Source organism: Nycticebus coucang, chromosome 9 (genome assembly GCF_027406575.1).
Source record: "Nycticebus coucang isolate mNycCou1 chromosome 9, mNycCou1.pri, whole genome shotgun sequence".
Lineage (NCBI taxonomy): Eukaryota > Metazoa > Chordata > Mammalia > Primates > Lorisidae > Nycticebus > Nycticebus coucang.
The window spans coordinates 45,400,024-45,422,638 of NC_069788.1; the positions used below are offsets into that span (position 1 = coordinate 45,400,024).

Consider the following 22,615-nt stretch of genomic DNA (forward strand, 5'->3'; position numbering starts at 1 on the left):
CTAGAAGCTGTTGTGATACTGTGTGTGAGGCTCTCCACATTCAAGTAGTGGAGCTGCGAATGAAGTGGATAGAGAAACAAGAATGAACAGCAGGCTGGACGTGGTGGCTCACACCTGTAATCCTACCACTCTGGGAGGCCGAGGCTGGTGGCTTGTCTGAGCTCCCAAGTTGACACTAGCCTGAGCCAGAGTGACACCTCATTTCTAAAAAATAGCTGGGCATTGTGAAGCAGGCGCCTGGAGTCCCAGCTACTTGGGAGGCTGAGGCAAGAGAATCACTTGAGCTCAAGAATTTGAGGTTGCTGTGAGCTGTGATGCCATGGCACTCTACCCAGGGCAACATAGACTCTTTCTCAAAAAAAGAAAAAAGAAATTCTTATCTCAATCAGATAAACATGTCCATCCACCAAGACAGACTGGCTTCTCTCGGATGAGACTCTGGTGGCATCAGCACTAGCCAGGTTTTATAAGAAACCTGATGTGGTCAATAGAAGAGGGTCACTTCCAGGACGAGACTCACATGAACGTAACTCATAAAACACTAATGTTAGGTGTCCAGATGGCTCATTCATTTGATGGTAAATGTCAAACCTTACCTGGTTAGTGTACTAGCTGCCTATGTGGGTAGCCAGAAATAGTTACTGAGCAGTAGTAGCCTGTCATGTTCATTCTGCCACAGGACGAATTCCCTGTCAGTTGGTCATTGTACCCCTAAAATTGTTTTTACATATCATATTTTTTCTGGCTTTTTTCCCTTTATACCCCTAAAATTTTGATTCTTCTGGCTTCCTTTATCCATTCCATAATGATCATCCCTCCTTCTATCAAAGAATTCTTTTGTTTTGCCAGATTTAGTGTGTATGATGAGGCTATGAGCTGACAGATTCTGATACAAAAAATGATGTACTTAGGAAACCACCAACTGGCCCTCTCTAATTGGGATTAGAAGTTCGGGAAATTCCCCACTCACCCATGTCAGATCATATGGACTGTTCTACAGGTGCATCATTCTCAAAGGATAAATGCAAAGTTGGTATTATCTTTATGTAATCTGGTCATCCAGTGATCTGTAGGATTGGTGGCTTAAGAGAAAAATCTGAAAAGAACCTCCCAAAAAACTTGGGGCATGAGTGACAAGAGGAATTCTGCCCAAAGGACACCAGCACAGCTCCTAACATTGCAGAAACTAGCATTGTTCTTCCACCCTTTGTTGACATGCCCAGTGGTAGCTCTGCCATTCAACCCAGTTTGAGTCAGCAGAGTTCCTGCTCATCCATCTGTCAGGCTGTCATCTCCAGAGACCTGGTAACTATGCCCAAGAAAGCCTGGTCTTAGAAGCCTTGTTTGCTTTCTAGTTTCAGACAGATTTGGGCTGTAAGGGTTATTTTATCTCCTTGGTCTTATGACATCTACCTAACATCTCAGCATCTGAGGACACATCCCTGTTCTATGCTCTGAACACCAGCAAAGTGCTAACCCCAGGACACACAGTCCTCATAGAGGCACCTGCTTGGGTGACAGATGGCATGAAATGGGAGCAGTGACAGCTTGAGGAGAGTTAACCTAGGGAGTGAAATAGGAGGGGGCAGTGTCAGAGAGAGAGTGGGAGGACCATGGAAGGATGAGATACAAGTATGGAATTCAGAAGAGAGAGGAAGGACAGTCATTCATCCTAAGGCTGCCTGGAGTAAAGAGGTGTCAGTGTTGGAATTAGACCAGAGTGCAGATCATAACTCATCTGTTGACAAGTTCTGTGTACTTGGACAAATTGCCATCCCGTTTCCCTCCTATTCAGTGGGGGAGAAGTCTACTTCGCAGCATTGTTCTAAGTGTAAAATAAGTGTATGTGACACCAAAATTAGGATGTGAACATTAAATGGCAGCAACTGTTTAGGAAATGCCAAGGGCTGTGCTGAATTTACTAAATAAGACACATTTACTACACACACAAGTGATCACAGTGCAAAGTGATAAATGCATGCCGGAGGTGGCGGGTTCAAACCCAGCCCCGGCCAAAAACTGCAAAAAAAAAAAAAAAAAAAAAAACCAAAATGCAATAAAGAAGCCCAGTGCAGTTGTGTGCGGTGGCTCACAACTATAATCCTAGCACTCTAAGAGGCCAAGGTGGGTGGATTGCTTGAGCTCAGAATTTTGAGACCAGCCTGAGCAAGGATGAGACCTTGTCTCTATTAAAAATTGAAAAATTGGGCAGAGTCTGCAGCTCAGTGAGTAGGGTACTGGTCCCATATACCTAAGGTGGAGGTTTCAAACCTGGCCCCGGCCAAACAACAACAACAAAAAAATTAGCCGAGCACTGTGGCGGGCACCTGTAGTCCAGCTACTCAGGAGGCTAAGGCAAGAGAATCACCTAAGCCCAAGAGCTAGAGGTTGCTGTGAGCTGTGACACCACAGCATTCAACTGAGGGTGACAAAAGGAGACTCTCTAAAAAAAAAAAAAAAAAACAAGAAAAAAGAAATTGAAAAATTATCCAGGCATTGTAGTGGGCACCTGTAGCCCCAGCTACTCGGGAGGCTGAGGCAAGAGGATCGCTTGAGCCCAAGAGTTTGAGGTTGCCATGAGCTATGATGCCATGGCATTCTACCCAAGATGACAGAGGGAGGCTCTGTCTCAAAAGAAAAAACAAGGCTGGGCTCAGTGGGCAGGGCACCAGCCCCATGTACCAAGGGTGGTGGGTTCAAACCCGGCCCTGGCCAAACTGCAGAACAAAAAATAGCCAGGTGTTGTGGTGGGCGCCTGTAGTCCCAGCTACTCAGGAGGCTGAGGCAAGAGGATGGCTTGAGCCCAAGAGTTTGAGGTTGCTGTGAGCTGTGATGCCACAGCACTCTACCAAGGGTGACAATCTGAGACTCTATCTCAAAAAAAGAAAAAATGAATAATGTATATCTCCTAATATTTTCAGAATTAAATGAATTTATCTATGTATTTAAAAAAAAAAAAAGCCTAAGGGAGTACCTAACTGCTTCCCAAGGGAGGCATCATCTGAGAGGATTCATAAGTGATGAGGGGAATCTCCAGCTGACGGGATAGCATGGGGAAGTGCTGAGTCTGGAATCTGATAGTAGGCAGGGAGGGGGAAAGCAGGAGGTGCCACGAGAAAGGTAAGCTGGGGTCAGGTAGCTTGGCAGGCTGTGTGTGAACTTTACTCCGTATGACTGGGGAAGCCAACAAAGTTTTAAAACAGATAGTGACTGTTAAGTTGGGAATTATGGAGAGATGATACTATCTCCTGAGTGTTTTGTGTTCTAGGCCTTAATGCAGGGTGCTGTTTTCACTGCTTTACACTTAGTCTTTGTAGTCTTGTGGAGCATGTGGTCATAGTAATTTAATGGAGGCTCAGAGAAGCTAACTACTTTTTATTTATTTATTATTTATTTATTTATTTTTGAGACTGAGTCTTTGTTACCTTGGTAGAGTGCAGTGGCATCCTAGCTCACAGCAACCTCAAACTCTTGGGCTCAAGTGATTCTCTTGCCTCAGCCTCCCAAGTAGCTAGGACTACAGGCACCCACCACAACGCCTGGCTAATTTTAGAGACGAGATCTCCCTCTAGCTCAGGCTGGTCTTGAACACGTGAGCTTAGGCAATCCACTCACCTTGGCCTCCCAGAGTGCTAGGATTACATGTGTGAGCAAAGGAACTAGATAAACGTAATTCTCAGAGTCATAGGGTAAAACACCATGGATGTCTAAGACAATGTGAGAAAACGAGAAAAAAAACACCCTGTTGGGCGGCGCCTGTGGCTCAAGGAGTAGGGCGCCGGTCCCATATGCCAGAGGTGGCGGGTTCAAACCCAGCCCTGGCCAAAAAAACCAAAAAAAATAAATAAATAAATAATACTTAAAAAAAAAAAAAAAAAGAAAAAGAAAAAAAACACCCTGTTGATACGATGATTTAAAGGGCTCAAGCATGGTGGCTCCATCCTATAATACCGGCACGTTGAGAGGCTGAGGTGGGAGGATTGCTTGAGCTGAGGAGTTCCAAGACCAGCCTTGGCCAGGCAAGGTGGCTCACGCCTGTAATCCTAGCACCCTGGGAGGCCAAGGCAGGTGGATTGCCTAAACTCAAGAGTTTGGGACCAGCCTGAGCCAGATCGAGACTTCATTTCTAAAAATAGCCGGGCATAGTGGCAGGCACCTGTAGTCCCTGCTACTTGGGATGCTGAGGCAAGAGGACTGCTTGAGCCCAAGAGTTTGAGGTTGCTGTGAGTTGTGAAGCCATGGCACTCTACTGAGGATGACTGAGACTCTGTCTCAAAAAAATAAATAAATAAATAAAAGACCAGCCTTGGCAACATAGCAAGACCCTATCTCTTTAAAAAAATAATAAAAATAAAAAATAAAGGTATATTTGCTAAAACAATTTGATAAATGGAATAGCTATATAGAAATAGAAATGAAGGGCAGTGCCCAGCCACATACACCAGAGCTGGTGGGTTTGGGTTCAAATCTAGCCCTGGCCTGCCAAACAACAATGACAACCACAACCAAAAAATAGCTGGGCATGTGGTGGGCGCCTGTAGTCCCAGCTACTTGGGAGGCCAAGGCAAGAGAATTGCCTAAGCCCAGGAGTTGGAGGTTGCTGTGAGCTGTGTGATGCCACGGCACTCTACCGAGGGCCATAAAGTGAGACTCTGTCTCTACAAAAAAAAAAAAAAAGAAATAAAAAAGAATTAGAAGCCAGTGCAGTGGCTCATGCCTATAATCCCAGCACTTGGGAGGCTGAGGCGGGTGGATTGCCAAAGCTCACAGGTTCAAGACCAGCCTGAGCCAGAGCAAGACCTTGTCTCTAAAAATAGCCAGGCATTGTAGCAGGTGCCTATAATCCTAGCTACATGGGAGACTGAGGCAAGAGAATTGCTTAAGTCCAGAAGTTTGAGGTTGCTGTGAGCTATGACACCACAGCACTCTACCGAAAGTGACGAAGTAAGACTGTCTCAATTAAAAAAAAAAATTAGAAAATAGAAGCAAGGAACAGGTCAAGAAACAGACCTACACATAGGTGAGGATATGATAAGAGCCAGAGGAACCATGCACCTGAATAGAAAAGGATGGTTCGGGCGGCGCCTGTGGCTCAGTTGTTAAGGCGCCGGCCCCATATACCGAGGGTGGCGGGTTCAAACCCAGCCCTGGCTGAACTGCAACCAAAAAATACATAGCTGGGCGTTGTGGCAGGCGCCTGTAGTCCCAGCCACTCGGGAGGCTGAGGCAAGAGAATCGCTTAAGCCCAGGAGTTGGAGGTTGCTGTGAGCTGTGTGAGGCCACGGCACTCTACCGAGGGCCATAAAGTGAGACTCTGTCTCTACAAAAAAAAAAAAAAAAAAGAAAAGGATGGTTCTTCAGTAAGTGCTATTGGTACAATTAGCCAAATTGGAAAAAAAAAAAAAATTAGATTCCTGCCTCTTACCATTTTGTGAAAATAAATGAACAAATGTGAAAAATAAGTCATAAAACATTTGGGTGAAAAATAAGTCATAAAACATTTGGAAGAAAATATTGAAGTAATGAAACATATCCAAGGCAACAGAAGACCTGCAGTCAAACTTCAGGTGTCTGAGGTTGCTGAACAACCCTCCCTCTTATCTCACTTGGCTGTTCTCTCTCTCCATCACTTTTGACTGTAACATGGTCTAAGGCAAGCAGAAACTGAGGGTTGAGAAATGGTAAATGAAGGCTGGAATTGCATCTGGTCCCCAAACATCTCACACCAAGGGCTGCTACAGAGGCTGAGGAAGGAACTCCTCAGGTCACCACCATCATTCAGTCAACAGAGTGGTCTCCGGTGATGTATGAGACACTGACAGGTCTGTGTGTGATGGTCATTACACTTAGGTGTGGAGAGGATGCAAATAATTCAATAGCCCTGAATTCTTGAGTGGTAGAGCTGGGAGAAATTTAGAGCTCCTCTAGTCCAGTCTTGTGTTTTGCATATCTGAAAGCAGACATGAGAGAAGGGACTTTTCATCACTGTTCTCCTGGTTTGGAACTCAGTGAAGAATACAGATCATTGGCCATACATAGGTAACTGCTCTGTCTCTGTTGACATGAAAATATTTTTAAACATGGTTATCCCACTTTGGCCACCGAACTCTATCCAGCTAGTGTCAGGTCCAGATCCCAAGTCCACCTCTTTATCACTCAGTCTCCATTAATTACTTCATTTTTCTTGCACTAGGCCCTTCTACTGCACTCTCCCTCAGAATCCCAACCCTGAATTCATCCACCTGTTCCTCTCCCCTCCTATTTAAGAGTTAAGCCTGCCCAGAGACAATCACGGGGCCATCGTGGGCTCCTGGCTCCCCTCTACCTAGCCTACAGTGCTGTCTGTCAGTGGCTAGTGACTGCCACATTGGCTGGTCTGAAGGCTGCTTTTCTATTTCATCTGACTCCACTGACAACCCCCTCCCCAACTCCCTGGGTGCCCCTAGCAGCACTTCTAGTTCTCTTCCTACCCATGAAGTTCTACCTCCCTAGATTAGTACCCAACGTATTTTGTAAGTTGGACCCTGCCCACCTCACCAGACTAATTTCTTGCCACTGCCTCATCTTTCTTTTCCACTTGGCCTCACAGGACTTTTTGCAGTTCTGCTAATGTATCCCAGGCCATTGCACAGTTTTATAATATTCATGTTCTGTACCCTCCTTTGGGAAAGATCTCTGAGATGCTCCCCCCAAGCTAGACTTTGTGTCCCCTCAAACATGCCCCCATTCTAAAGCTGACTTCTGAAAGCTGAAAGAATCTCTTGGGATGGCACCTGTGGCTCAATGAATAGGGCATTGGCCCCATATACTGCAGGTGGCAGGTTCAAACCCGGCCCAGCCAAACTGCAACAAAAAAATAGCCAGGCGTGTGGCAGGCACCTGTAGTCCCAGCTACTCGGGAGGCTGAGGCAGGAGAATCGCCTAAGCCCAGGAGTTGGAGGTTGCTGTGAGCTGTGACGCTATAGCACTCTACTGAGGGCGATGTCTCTTAAAAAAAAAAAAAAAAAAGATCTCTATCTTTGGTATCTAACTGAGCAGTGTAGAGCAGGTTCCCAGGAAATGAAAGGTGGATTAGAGCAAGCAAAGGGCCAAATGGCATTTTGGAGATGTCCACCACACAAGGAATGTGCCTTGTGTCAACCTGTCTTCCCAACACTTCCCCACAAACACCCCTTTGCTTCCCCCCAAGTCTGGAAGCAGTTGCAAGGTGCCTTCAGGAACCTGGCGAGGGAGAAGTTTGGAGCAGGTGGAGGAGGTGTGGAGAGCCACAAAGAAAGAGGTTCTTCACTGTGATGATAAGCAACCTGTGTGGCACACCCTAGCCAATAAGAACAAACATGTGACAGAGGTCTCTCCTCTGAGGCCCCTTCCCCAGTTTTCTCTTTTCTGCTTTGAGTCTGAGGGCAAGAGAGGAAGGGGAGAGTGCTTTTTTGGAGGGTGGAAACCCCTTAATTCCTGTTACTACTCTTATCTCTCAACTCAGGATCTTGTGAACTTTTCCAGACCCAGGACAGGAGCTAATGGAGGGCTGATCATTTCCTGCCAAGGCTGTGCCTAGGATGGGGAAGGAAGCTGAATTTGAGTTGAGACTGAAAAGACAAGGAGCAGTTAGGGGAGTCTGCAAATTGCAGGATGGAATTAAGGGAAATTTGTTTTGCTTGGAGCAAAATCTATCCGAGGAAGTTGAGTGAACCAGTTGCACAGCTAATATTTTTGTGCATCTACCCTGCACAGGGCCCGGGCCCAGGGCCTGGACCTTCACATCTGCCGAGAGGCAGGTATTTCCATCCCCACTTCATTGTTGAGGGAGCTAAAGCCTAGAGCTAAAGTCTAGAGGACAGGAGGGAAAATAGGCCGGGTATGGAACAGGTTTGGAAGATGAAGGAAAGCTAGGAGGAAGAACAAATATCTTGTAAATATTTGGTGTTGTCAAAGGCTGATGGGTGAGGGGTTCCCTCTGAAGCATTCTTATTTTTTTTTTTTTTGAGACAGAGTGTCACTATGTTGCCCTTGGTAGAGTGCGGTGGCATCACAGCTCACAGCAACCTCAAACTCTTGGACTTAAACGATTCTCTTGCCTCAGCCTCCAAGTAGCGGGGACTACAGGTGCCCATCACAATGCCCAGCTTTCTTTCTGTTGCAGTTGTCATTGTTGCTTAGCTGGCCTGGGCTGAGTTCAAACCTGCCAGCCTCGGTGTATGTGGCTGGTGCCGTAACCACTGTGCCATGGGTGCCGAGCCCCCTCTGAAGCATCTTCAGGACACATCCTCTTCACTCATGCCTTGGGGATCTCAACCTCCAGCGTTGGTCCTGTCCAGCTCTACTGACCACTTATCCCAGAATGGGGTGGGGGCCTGAAGCTGACCTGGTCCCTGCTTCAGCCTCCTACAGGGATAGTGACCTTCCAAGTGAGAGATGGTGGAAGAATGGTAGAAGCAAAGGTGTGGAAGAGCACATAGGGGATGCACAGGGAATACCACGTAATTTCACAAAAAATGTGAGCCAATGTAGGAAAATCCTGGAAGGAAGCAGGGGTTAGGACATTTTGGCCAGTCTGGCAAAGTTGAGCCTGGCAGCATGGTGGTGGCAACAAGATTCCACTGCTGTCTTCGTTCCATTTTCTTAGTATGTCTCCCACTTCCTAATCCCTAGGGTTTTGTCTATGGACTCAACCATCATTAATTCCATTAATTTGTTTCAAAAAAAAAATACTTACCGATCACCACTGGGTGTTCATTCTTTAATTAATTTAGAAACTAAGTCTCATTTTGTCTAAATTAATTAATTAATTTAGAAACAAAGTTTCACTTTGTCACCCCCCAGTAGAGAGTCATGGCGTCATAGCTCACAGCAAACTCAAACTCTTGGGCTCAAGCAATTCTCTTCCCTCAGCTTCCTGAGGGAGGGACTACAGGTGCCTGCCACAATGCCCAGCTATTTTTAGAGACAGAGTCTTGCTGTGGCTCAGGCTGGTCCTGAACTCATAAGCTTAGGTAATCATCCCACCCTGGCCTCCCAGAATGCTGGGTTTACAGCCATGAACCACTGTACCAAGCCTCCATTCTTTTTTTTTTTTTTTGAGACAGAGCCTCAAGCTTTCACCCTTGGTAGAGTGCTGTGGCATCACAGCTCACAGCAACCTCCAACTCATGGGCTCAAATGATTCTCCTGCCTCACTCCCAAGTAGCTGGGACCACAGGCGCCTGCCACAACGCCTGTCTATTTTTTGGTTGCAGTGTCATTGTTGTTTGGTGGGCTGGGCTGGATTCGAACCCACCAGCTCAGGTGTATGTAGCTGGTGCTTTAGCCTCTTGAGCCACAGGTGCTGAGCCCCATTCTTTTTTTAAAATAAAGAATTTTTCGGCTTGGCGCTCATAGCTCAGTGAGTAGGGTGCCAGCCATGTTCACCAAAGATGGTAGGTTTGAGCCCGGTCTGGGCCTGCTAAACAACAATGACAACTGGAAACCACATCCCTCAAAAAAAAAAAAAAAAAAAGAATTTATCACATTTTTGAAAGTTTTATTTATTGAGGTATAATTAACATATAATAAGCTGAACATATTTAAAATGTGCAATTTGAAAAGTCTTTTTTTTTTGGATACAGAGTCTCACTATTTGTCCTCCGTAGAGTGCTATGGTGTTACAGCAACCTCAAACTCTTGAGCTTGAGCAATTGATTCTCTTGCCTCAGCCATTCAAGTAGCTGGGACTATAGGCACCCACCACAACACCTGGCTATTTTTTGTTAAAATAGTTGTCGTTGTTTTTAGCTGGCTGGGTCAGGTTCAAACCTGCCAGCCTTTCTGTATGTGGCTGACACAGAGCCTGAAAAGTCTTGACATTTGTTCATCTATGAAACTATCACTACAAGTAAAATAATGGATGCATCCATTGCCACCTGAAGTTACTTTGTGCCCCTTTGTGATTCCTCTCTCCTAACCCCCACCCTCTAGCCCCAAACAGACATTAATCTGCTTTCTGTCGCAATAGATTAGTTTCATGTTCTAGAGTTTTCTATAAATGTAATCATACATCAGATTTTGTATATGTTGTGTGGTATAGATCCAAATTGATTTTTTTGCACGTAGCTATCTAATTGTTCCAATAGAATTTGCTTTAAAAATTCTATCTTCTATTACTAGTTTGCTAAATGTTTTCATGAGTGCTGAATTTTTGTCACATGCTTTTTCTGCATCCATTGAAATGATCATATGGGCAGTCTTGTTCCCACTATCATGTTGCCTAAAAAGTGCCCTGACCAACCATTCACTATCCTTCAAGGCCTCAAGTCATTCAGAGTCTCTAACTCCAAAAAGTAACTAATGATATCTACCTCATAAATAAGATTATTAGGGCCCAGGCACGGTGGCTCACACTGGAAGGCTGGAAGCACTCTGGAAGGCCTGAGGCAGGAGGATTTCTTAAGCTCAGGAGTTCAAGACTAGCCTGAGCAAGAACAAGACCTCTGTCTCTATGGAAAATAGAAAAATTAGGCTTGGTGCCTGTAGCTCAGTGGCTAGGGCACCAGCCACATACACCGGGGCTGGTAGGTTCGAACCCAGCAAGAGCCTGCCAAACAACAACTACAACAAAAAAATAGCTGGGCCTTGTGGTGGGTACCTATAGTCCCAGCTACTTGGGAGACTGAGGCAAGAGAATCACTTGAGTCCAAGAGTTTGAGGTACTGTGAGCTGTGATGCCACAGCACTCTACCAAGGGCAACAAAGTGAGACTGTGCCTCAAATAAATAAATTAATTAAATAAAATAAAAATAGAAAAATTAGCTGAGTGTTGTGATAGGCACTTACAGTCCTCAGCTACTCAGGAAGCTAAGGCAGGACAGTCATTGAGCCCAGGAGTTTGAGGCTGCTGTGGGCGAGGCTGAAGCCATGGCACTCTGGTCTGGGTAACAGAGTAAGACTCTGTCTCAATAAACAATTAAATCGGACGGCGCATGTGGCTCAGTGAGTAGGGTGCCGGCCCCATATACCAAGTGAGGGTTGCGGGTTCAAACCCAGCCCTGGCCAAACTGCAACAACAACAAAAATATAGCTAGGTATTGTGGCAGGCTCCCTGTATGTAGTCCCAGCTACTCGGTAGGCTAAGGCAAGAGAATCACCTAAGCCCAAGAGCTGGATGTTGCTGTGAGCTGTGACAACACAGCACTCTACTGAGGACGACAAAATGAGATTCTGTCTGTAAAAAAAAAGTAAATAAAATTATTCATAGACTGAAAGAAATAACATACATGGGATATGGTAATGTCTTATTGTCTACATTGTCCTATTAACATAATATGTGATATGCCATAGCTTTTCTTATGTTGAACCATCCTTACATTTGTGGGATAAATCTTTTGATCATAATATATAATCCTTTTTAATATGCTATTGTATTGGATTTTCTGTAAGAGTTTGCTAGTATTTTTATTGAGCCTTTCTGTATTTATAAGGAATATTGGAGTAGGCTGGGTACAGTGGCTCATGCCTATAAGTCTAGCACTCTGGGAGGCCAAGGCATGTGGATTTCTTGAGTTCAGGAGTTCAAGACCAGCCTGAGCAAGAGTGAGACCCCGTCTCTGAAAATAGAAAAATTAGGCGGTGCCTGTAGCTCAGTCGGCAGGGTGACTGCCACATATACCAAGAGTGGCGGGTTCGAACCTGGCCCAGGCCAGCTAAAACAACAACAACTGCAAACAAACAAACAAACAAAATAGCCAGGCGTGTGGCTGGCACTTATAGTCCCAGCTACTTGGGAGGCTAGGCAAGAGAATTGCTTAAGCCCAAGAGTTTGAAGTTGCTGTAAGCTCTGACGCTATGGCACTCTACCCAGGGTGACAGCTTGAGACACTGTCTCAAAAAAAAAAAAAAAAGAAAGAAAGAAAAAGAGAAATTAGCTGGGCATTGTGATGGGTACTTATACTCCCAGCTATTCAGGAGGCTGCGGCAAGAGGATCACTTTGAGCCCAGGATTTTGAGGTGGTTGTGAGCTGTAATGCCACGGTATGCTAGCCAGAGGAAACAGACCAAAACTCTGTCTTAAAAAATAATAATAATAACACACACACACACACACACACATATACAAGGAATATTGGGTTTATTGTCTTCTTATGAGATCTTGTTCTCCGGATTTGGTATCAGGGTAATGCCAGCCTCAAAGAACCGTGGTCCCCAGCCTTTTTGGCACTAGGGCCCAGTTTCAATGAAGACAGTTTTTCCACGGACCATAGGGTGGGGATAAGGGTGTGGGTCTAACAGGAGGCAGAGCTCAGGGAGATTAGGATAGGGAGTGGCTATAAATACAGTCAAGCTTTACTCACTGCCTGCCCCTCACCTCCAGCTGTGCTGTCTAGTTCCTAACAGGCCACAGACCACACCTGTCTGCAACCCCTATCTGCAGGGGTTAGGGACAGCAGTGTCAGTAAGTGTGCTCTTCTCTTTTATTTTTTTAGAAGAATTTGAGTAGGACTGGTATTAATTCTTTAAATGTTTGGTAGAATTGACCATTGAAGACATTATGATCCTAGACTTTTCTTTGTTGGGAGGTTTTGATTACTGATTCAGTGTTTTTACTTAATATGTGTCTGTTGAGATTTTCTATTTCTTTTCCAGTTAGTTTTATAATTTGGGTTTCTAAAAATTTGTCTATTTCATCCAGGTTGTCTTATTTGTTGGCATGCAATTGTTCAGTGTTCTCTTATAACCACTCTAATTTCAATAGTCAAGAATAATTTCCTTAGCAGCACCGGTAGCTCAGTGAGTAGAGCTCCGGCCACACACACCAAGGCTGGTGGGTTCAAACCCAGCCGGGGCCAGGTTAACAACAATGACAACTGCAACAAAAAAATAGCTAGGCATTGGGCGGCACTTGTGGGTCAGTGAGTAGGACGCCAGTCCCATATATTGAGCGGGGTGGGTTCAAACCCGACCCCTCCCAAAATGCAACAAAAAAAAACCTAAACAAAAAAATAGCTAGGCATTGTGATGGGAGCCTGAGGCAAGAGAATCACTTAAGCCTTAAGCTTTGAGGTTGCTGTGAGCTGTGATGCCATAGCACTCTACCCAGGGTGACATAAAAAACGAATAATGTCCTGGGCGGCGCCTGTGGCTCGGTCGGTAGGACCCCGGCCCCATATACCGAGGGTGGCGGGTTCAAACCCGGCCCCGGCCAAACTGCAACCAAAAAATAGCCGGGCGTTGTGGCAGGCGCCTGTAGTCCCAGCTACTCGGGAGGCTGAGGCAAGAGAATCGCTTAAGCCCAGGAGTTGGAGGTTGCTGTGAGCTGTGTGATGCCACAGCACTCTACCAAGGGCCATAAAGCGAGACTCTGTCTCTACAAAAAAAAAAAAAAAAGAATAATGTCCTTAGTGGTAATGTTTCTGCTTTTATTTTTGATTTTAGTTATTTGCATTTTTTCTCACTCTAAAGTTTTGTTAATTGTTTTGATCTTTTCAAGGAAACAACTTTTCATTGATTTTGTTGTTGTTGTTGCAGTTGTTGTTCTAGCTGGCCTGGGCTGGATTCAAACAGCCAGCCTTGGTGCATGTGGCCAGTACCCCACCCACTGAGTTATGGGAGCCACGCCATTGATTTTTTTTTTTAATTCCCTGTATCATCTGTGCTCTAATCTTTATTGTTTCCTTCTTCCTGGCTTTGGGTTTTTCTAGTTCCTTAAGCTATTAAGTTATTGATTTGAGATTGTTAGGCATTTACAGCTATAAATTTTCATCTAAGTACCACTATTACTACATCCCATATGTTTTAGTATGTTTTCAAAGTGTTTTATAATTTTCTTAGTACTTTCTTCTTTGACCAATTAGTTGTTTAGGAATGTGATTTTCCCTTTCCACATATTTTCAGTATTTTGTTTAGAGACAGGGTCTCACTCTGCTGCCCAGACTGGGGCACAGTGGCACAATCATAGATCACTATAACCTCAAACTCCTAGGCCTAAGCGATCCTCCCACCTCACTCTCCCAGTGTGTGGGACTACAGGCATAAGCCACCATGCCCAGCCAGTTTTCAAGTTTTCTTTCTGCAATTGATATCTAGCTTCAGCTTCATTCCACTGTGGCCAGAGAAGATACTTTATGTGATTTCGATACTTTTAAATTCACTGAGAATTCTTTTTTGTAGGCTAACATTTATTTTAATGAAGGATATCTATGGTCAAAAACCATGGAGGGCAGAAACCAGTAGGATGATATAATTTTTTTTTTTTTTGAGACAGAGTCTCACTTTGTTGCCCTCAGTAGAGTGCCGTGGCATCACAGCTCACAGCAACCTCCAGCTCTTGGGCTTAGGCAATTCTCTTGCCTCAGCCTCCTGAGTAGCTGAGACTACAGGCACGGCCACAATGCCCGGCTATTTTTTTGTTGCAGTTTGGCCAGGGCCAGGTTCAAACCCACCACCCTCGGTATATGGGGCCAGCATCCCACTCACTGAGCCACAGGCGCTGCCCCAATGGGATATCTTTACAGCACTAACATAGGTAGGCAGTGTGGCCAGCACCTGTAGTCCCAGGTACTTGGGAGGCTGAGGCAAGAGAATCACTTGAGCTCAAGAGTTTGAGGTTGCTGTGAGCTATGACACCACAGCACTCAACTGAAGGTGACAAAGTGAGACTCTGTCTTAAAAAAATATACATATATTGGGCGGCACCTGTGGCTCAGTCGGTAAGGCGCCAGCCCCATATACTGAGGGTGGTGGGTTCAAACCCGGCCCTGGCCAAACTGCAACCAAAAAATAGCTGGGCATTGTGGCGGGCGCCTGTAGTCCCAGCTACTCGGGAGGCTGAGGCAAGAGAATCCCTTAAGCCCAGGAGTTGGAGGTTGCTGTGAGCTCTGTGATGCCACGGCACTCTACCGAGGGCCATAAAATGAGACTCTATCTCTACAAAAAAAAAACAACTATATATATATATATATATATATATATATATATATATATATATATATACACACAATGTTTTGCAGCCATCACCAGTCACTAGCTTTTTTTTGTCTTTTTTTTATTTTTATTTTTTATTTTTTTTATTTTTTTGTAGAGACAGAGTCTCACTGTACCGCCCTCGGGTAGAGTGCTGTGGCGTCACACGGCTCACAGCAATCTCTAACTCTTGGGCTTCCGCGATTTAGGCCTACTAAACACAATGCAATGACAACTGTGACCAAACCAAAACAAAACCAAAAAAATGCCTAAAACAATAATTATAAATCTATGTTAATATATCCACAACATATAAAGATAAATTTGTAACAACAGCAACATAAAGGGAAGGGCAGAATTGGAATAGTTAGTGTACATTATTAAAATAGAGATTGTATCAGTTCTAACTGATGATATAAATAATTATTCCTCTTCTTTTTCTTCCTCTTCCAGGTGAGGTCTCACTATGTTTATTCAGGCTGGCTGCCATTTTGCCTAAGTGCTAATTCATAGGTGTAAGATTGCTCCTAGTATGTAGCAATATCGTCTTTTTCCTGATATTGGTGATTTATGCCTTCTCTTTTTTCTTGATCGTTCTGGCTAGAAATTTATAAATGTTATTGATCTAAAGAAACACTTTTTGGTTTCACTGATTTTCTATATTTTCCTGTTTTCTTTTCTTCTCTTTCTTTCTTTTTTTTTTTTTTAGAGACAGAGTCTTACTTTGTCACCCTCAGTAGAGTATGTGGCCTCACAGCTCACAGTAACCTCCAGCTCTTGGGCTTAGGCAATTCTCTTGCCTCAGCCTCCCAAGTAGCTGGGACTATAGGCAGCTGCCACAACTCCCAGCTATTTTGTTGTTGATGTTGCAGTTTGGCTGGGACCAGGTTCAAACTTGCCACTCTCAGCATATGGGGCTGGCACACTACTCACTGAGCCACAGGCGCCACCCTATTTTCCTGTTTTCTAATTTAAAATTTTTCTACATTGGCAGGGCATTGTGGCTCAGCGCTCTAATCCTAGCACTCTGAGAGGCTGAGGTGAGTGGATTACTTGAGCTCAGGAGCTCAAGACCAGCCTGAGCAAGGTTGAGACCCTGTCTCTACTAAAAATAGAAAAACTGGCTCAGTACCTGTAGCTCAGTGGCTAGGGTGCTAGCCGCATACACTGGAGCTGACAGGTTCAAATCCAGCCCGGGCCTGCCAAACAACAATGACAACTGCAACCAAAAAATAGCAGGGCATTGTGACAGGTGCCTGTAGTCCCAGCTACTTGGGAGGCTGAAGCAAGAGAACTGCTTAAGGCCAAGACCTTGAGGTTGCTGGAAGCTATGACGCTACGGCACTCTACCCAAGGCGACATGGGGAGACTCTGTCTCAAAAAAAAAAAAAAAAAGAAAAGAAAAACTAGGTAGCATTGTGGTGGGTACCTGTAGTCCCAGCTACTCGGGAGGCTGAAACAGGAGGATCGCATAAGCCCAAGAGATTGAGGTTGCTGTAAGCTATGATGATGCCATGGCACTGTATCCAGGGCAACATAGGGAGAGTCTGTCTCAAAAAAAAAAAAATATATATATATTTATTTGTATATAACATATACATTTTATATATATAAAAACAGGGATAGCCGGGCGTTGTGGCGGGCGCCTGTGGTCCCAGCTACTCGGGAGGCTGAGGCAAGAGAATCGCTTAAGCCCAGGAGTTGGAGGTTGCTGTGAGCTGTGTGATGCCATGGCACTCTACCGAGGGCCATAAAGTGAGACTCTGTCTCTACAAAAAAAAAAAAAAAAAAAAAACAGGGAGACTCTGTCTCTCTCTCTCTCTATATATATATATATAAATATATATGTATATTTCTACGTTGATCTTTTTTTTTTTTTTTTTTGTGGTTGCAGATTGGCTGAGGCCAGGTTCAAACCTGCCACCCTTGGTATATGGGGCTGGCACCCTACTCACTGAGCCACAGGTGCTGCCCTACATTGATCTTTGTTATTTCTCTTCTTCTGCATACTTTGTATTTATTTATTTATTATTTGTGTGTGTGTGTGAGAGAGACAGGGTCTCACAGCATCATAACTCACTGCAACATCCAACTCCAGGGCTCAAGCTATCTTCCTGCCACAGTTTCCTGAGTAACTGGGACTACAGGTATGTGTCACCGTGCCCTGCTATTCATTTTATTTTAAGACAGAGTCTCACTTTGTTGCCCTTGGTAGAGTGCTGTGGTGTCATAGCTCACAGCAATCTCCACCTCTTGGGCTTAGGCGATTCTCCTGCCTCAGCCTCCTGAGCATCCAGGACTACAGGCGCCCGCCACAACGTCTGGCTATTTTTTTTTTTGAGACAGAGTCTCACTTTGTCGCCCTTGGTAGAGTGCTGGGGCATCAAAGCTCACAGCAACCTCCAGCTCTTGGGCTAGGACAATTCGTTTGCCTCAGCCTCCTGAGTTGCTGGGACTACAGGCGCCCACCACAACGCCCGGCTATTTTTGTTGCAGTTGCCACTGCTGTTTTAGGTAGCCAAGGCTGGGTTCGAACCTCTCACCCTTGGTATATGGGGCCGGCGCCCTACCCACTGAACCACAGGCACTGCCCACGCCCAGCTATTTTTTTGTTGCAGTTTGGCTGGGGTCGAGTTCGAACCCGCTACCCTTGGTATATGGGGCTGGCACCCTAGTCACTGAGTTACAGGCACTGCCCTATTTCCTTCTATTTTTTTTGTAGAGACAGAGTCTATTTTGCCCATGCTGGTCTACTAGGCTCAAGTGATCCTCCCACCTTGGCCTTCCAAATGCTAGGATTGCAGGCATGAACCACCACACCCAGCCCATACTTTGGTTTTAAGTAGTAGCTGAGGTCATTGACATGAGACCTTTGTTTTTTTTTTCTTAAATAGAGGCATTTAGTGCTAAAACTTCCTCTCTATTTTAGAGGCATCCACAAATTCTGATTTTTTTTTTTTTAAGACAGAGTCTTACTTTGTCACCCTCAGTAGAGTGCCATGACCTCACAGCTCACAGCAACCTCAAACTCTTAGGCTTAAGCAATTCTGTTGCCTCAGCTTCCCAAGTAGCTGGGACTACAGGCACCTGCCACAGTGCTCAGCTATTTTTTATTGTGGTTGTCATTGTTCTTTAGCTGGCCAGGGTTGGATTCCAACCCACTAGCTCTGGTGTATGTGGCTGATGCCCTAGCCACTGAGTTACAGGCACTGAGCCCAAATTCTGATATGTTGTTTTCATTTGCATTCAGTTTAGAATATGCTTCTGACTTTCTTGCTGGGTGAGGCAGAAGCCTAGGATGGGTGGTTTCTGTATTCTTCAGACTCAAAAGCATTAGAGCACAGTGAGCTCCACTTGGAGCTTTCAAGTTTAGCCATTTCATTCCTTTCCCTCTATTCCTAATCCCCCATCAGTTACATGGTGCTGTCTGGAGGCGATAGATGGAAGTTCTCATCTGCCCTCTGGTTTCCAGTTGGGTCAGACCTACCAGATTTGCCCTCATCCAGCCTTCTCTGTAAGGGCCTGAGAAAACCTAAGGCCAGACCAAGTGACTCTCTACATCCCATTATCACCTTTCACTAGCAGGGCCTGGCTCCCAGAACGTTACACACACCCTTAAGGGTTCCTCTAGTAAGAATCAAGAATAGGGTGATCTAGGTCACACCCTTTCCCCATTCATTACCTGATGACCCAGGAGGGCTTTAACTGTAATAACCCGACCCAGCAAAAGACCCCTAAAGGCCCCTGTCTCAGCCTGAGTCCCTGCACATCTAAAACCCCACCCCACCCCCTGCAAAATCCAGGAACAGGTTTCAGAACAGAATAAGGAAATTCCCTGAGTTCCCAAAAACTCCTAGCCACAGGTAAAACAATGGTGAAAGCTTCCTCAAGCAAAGTTTCCCAAGCTGTCCCCATGCCAACCACCACATCGTAAGCCACCGGCCAGGAGCTAACCCCCACTGTCTGCTTCTGTTTTGCTTGGCTTGCCACACAGCAATGAATAAAAGGGTATAAAAGGCAACCTGCTCTTCTCTTGGGGCACCCACTTCTTGGAGTGGCGGTCCCCTGCGCAGGTGCAATAAATCACCATCTGATTTATTCCTGAAGTGGGGTCCGAGTTTTTCTCACAGGCTGCCACCAGTTCAACATAACCTGGTTCAGCTGCCACAACTGTGTATACACAAACACACACACAAACTTGTAGTAGTACACACATTACGTTTCAGGTAACTAGATTCACTTTCAGTTGTAGGAAATAATACAGATATCCCTTGTACACTTGTTTAGCTTACCCCTTGGTAACATTTGACAAAACTATAATAATCACAACCTGGATATTGATGTTGGTAAACTCCACCAGTCTTACTCAGATTTCTCCACTAAGTGTGTCCCATTTTGAAGATCAGACCACGTCATAAATTCTTACCCAAGTTTATCAATTTACCAAGTTGCCTGTGACGTAAGGGGACCTCGCCCCGCTGCTCCATCTGTATTCTGTAAAGAGGTGAACAGGAAAAACTTAACATTCAGGGCATACTATGTGCTAGACTCCTTAGCCACGTCATCATTTAGTCTTCACAACAGCCTGTTTTGCAGAGTTAAAATTAAGGCGCGAGGGTGGGTGGGTTTGGTATCCCACGGCTCGGCAGGAGCGCACCCAGGCCTGCTGCCTTTACCTGTGAGCACAGGTCAAGGGAAAAAAACACTAATGGAGGTCATGTGGGCTCGATGTTAGAGTATGTCATGACACGACATGTGGGACCCAACAAGTGAGGTGAGTAAGCATAGGGCAGACGCCCAACTACCTCCCAGTTTCCGATCTCAGCTCGGGAGCTAGAGTTGCTCACGGTGCCGACCTGGGGAATGCCGGGAAGGCGTGCGCGCGTCGAGCCCAGCGCTCTCCTCCCGGCTCTGCACAGCCCTCGGCTGCCCTCTGCCGCCACGGGAAAGCCTTTGCAAGCCTGGCCACCCTTGCCCTCGCACCGCCCACCTCTCGCCTCCAGATTGGCTGCTCCAGGAGGCTCCCAGCCGTCCGCCTCCCACCACTGGATTGGCTGCCGAGGCCCCGCCCATTTCCCCGGGTCCTTTGATCACGCGCCTGCGGGCTCTTCCGGAGCCCCGGAGCCAACCGAGGGCGTTCCTGTCCGGGCTGCAGCGGTGGGAGGTAAGGCATGGCCGCCGGGCAGCAGAGCGCCGGCACGGGTCCACGCCTCGGGGTGCCGGGATTCCAGGATGTCCGGGCGCAGGGCGGCCCCTCCGCGATCCCCCAACATTCCCCCACCCCTGGGCTGAGCCTCCCAGCGCCGTGGAAACTACCTCCTGTCTGCTGTTGGTGTCCCGCATCCTAGAAGCGGCCTGACGCCCTCCCCACCCTGGCATGCCCCCTCGACCTGGGACGGTGAGCATGCGACTGAGTATGCCAAGCCCGGTCGCCGTGCCACACGGACACGGGGATAGGTAGCTCATACCTCGCCCTCTGATGGAGACTCAGGCGAACCCGGGTCCGGGGCCTTGGGCAATCTACGTGCAGCCTCCATAGGATAATCTTGTTTCTGTTGGTGGAGGCTGACCCTCTCCACCTCCGCCTGTCAGCACTGGCCGAGAGAGGAGGGACCAGGGCGGAGCCCCCGGTGGAAACCGGAGGGAGGTGACATCATCCCTTAAATACAAACCAGTTTTACCCCCCGTGTCCACCTTGGCACATGAGACCGATAGGGGAGTGAATGTGCAGCCTATGTCTGAGGTGACAGTAAGGATAGAGCCCGTACATGAGGTCCATAGTCTGAAGGGGATTGGACTAGGATGGACACTGGCTCCTTCAAATGCTCCCACAACACCCCTAGGTTGCAGTGCAGGGTGCTCCTGTCTTAACCCAATATCTCCATTTTGTTCCACTAAATAGGTGCTGGCCACCCAATGCCTCAGGAGGCACCAATCTTTCCCCAAAAGTTGAAACTTCTAAATGTTTGGCCAGCATCTGACCTGGACCCCACCCTGATTTAGGGATAGGAGCTGAAAGGGCCTTCCCCTGGTGCCCTTCCACCCAAGAGCTGCTAAGGGTCACTGGAGGATTATACCCAGTACATTTACCTAGAGGATCCTCCTCCCAGTGTTTGAACTGAGATCTCCAGCTTTGAGGGAGTGATTCAGTCAGGATGTCAGCCTGGGTGCAACTGATAACCTCCCTTCCTCCTCCCCAGGGAGCCCACTGGAGGCACCCTCCCGAGGTACCACTGCCCATGCTGACCACTCACACCTCCACCTGCCGATGTCATGAGTAACACCACAGTACCCAATGCCCCCCAGGCCAACAGCGACTCCATGGTGGGCTATGTATTGGGGCCTTTCTTCCTCATCACCCTGGTCGGAGTGGTGGTGGCTGTGGTAAGGAGCCCCCACATACACACAGACATCCACACCCTTGCTACAGCAGGGGCTGGGTGGGCCTGATCTGGTCTGCACAGTCTCAGCTATTCTGTGAAGAGGGTGGAGGTGGGTCCCCTTTGGCTGTGATGGGTCTTCATGGGCTCAGCAGCCTCCACAGTGCTGTCTCTGTTCCAGGTGATGTATGTACAGAAGAAGCAACGGTAAGTATTCTACTACCTGCAACTCCCACCCGCGTTCTGCTTAAATTTCTTCCAGTAGGATCCAAGTTCTCTGAGCGTTATGTAAGGGGAGCCTCAGCCATCCCGCTACAAGCTTGAAATGTTTCCCCTGCCAGTCTGTTTCTTTACTGGGGAGAAACCTCTTTATAGAATCAGGTAGGAGAGTGGAGACGAGGGAGTCAAGGTTCCCTGGGCTGAGCCTCCTTGTTCCTCCCCCAGGGTGGACCGTCTTCGCCATCACCTGCTCCCCATGTACAGCTATGACCCAGCTGAGGAGCTGCACGAGGCTGAGCAGGAGTTACTCTCAGATGTAGGAGACCCCAAGGTGAGCAATCCAGGGGTAGGAGACCCCTGTGTTGAAACCATAGCCTGCTGTCCTCCCCACTGGGGCTCTGACTAGGGATGCCTCCAAATGCTGTGGACTCCAAGGAGCCAGAGCCCTACCTGTGGTGTGGTCTCCACACCCCCACCCCCGAACAGGTGGTACATGGCTGGCAGAGCGGCTACCAGCACAAGCGGATGCCCTTGCTGGATGTCAAGACATGACCTGACACCTCTGCCCCAACCTCCAGAGCCTTGGGGAACATCCATCCAACTCCCAGGACCGTGGTCTGCTTCCTTCTCCCACTTATCCTCACCCAACTCCTCCTGCCGGGTACCTGGTCACCATTCCCTCTTCCTCTCAGCAGTACCCACTGTCTCAGCCCTGTTTACCTTAGCCTACTCCCAAGCCTCACCCTGTCTTTAGCCCTTTGTGTGGGTGCTGAGTCTACCACCCACTATCTAGGTCCTCAATGAAAGCTTTTCCTCCTGGGGACTGGGCTGCAGCTTTGGTTTCTATAATCCTCATGAACTAGGCTTTGACATAAACACCCAGAAGGACTTTTGAGTTATCTCCATGGTGACCAGGCAGGAATGGGATGTATAGTATTGAGTATATATATTTTGTAAATAAAATGTTTTGTGGGAAGGGGTGTGCCCAGTTTCAATGAGACTCAATTACCCACCCTAGAGCTGACTAATGCTATTTCTCCTCCTTCCCCCAGTCTGACGGGGGCAGAGCACCTCCTAAGGACTAC

The 22,615-nt window shown here is 46.8% G+C and overlaps 1 protein-coding gene across 3 annotated transcripts; it reads left to right on the plus strand.

The window, feature by feature from the left end:
- The first annotated feature begins 19,983 nt into the window (after positions 1–19,983).
- On the plus strand, positions 19,984–22,563 carry SMIM29 (small integral membrane protein 29). 3 transcript variants are annotated; one of them, XM_053603270.1, is made up of 5 exons: positions 19,984–20,095; positions 21,132–21,315; positions 21,493–21,518; positions 21,756–21,861; positions 22,017–22,563. In XM_053603270.1, exons 2-5 carry the CDS (start codon positions 21,205–21,207, stop codon positions 22,080–22,082), a joined length of 309 nt encoding a protein of 102 aa, XP_053459245.1. In that variant the 5' UTR covers positions 19,984–20,095; positions 21,132–21,204; the 3' UTR covers positions 22,083–22,563. The 3 variants fall into 3 exon arrangements, with proteins under 3 accessions (XP_053459245.1, XP_053459246.1, XP_053459244.1); XM_053603269.1 differs by having other exon boundaries at positions 20,059–20,329; XM_053603271.1 differs by lacking the exon at positions 21,493–21,518 and having other exon boundaries at positions 20,054–20,095.
- Positions 22,564–22,615: the final 52 nt, after the last annotated feature.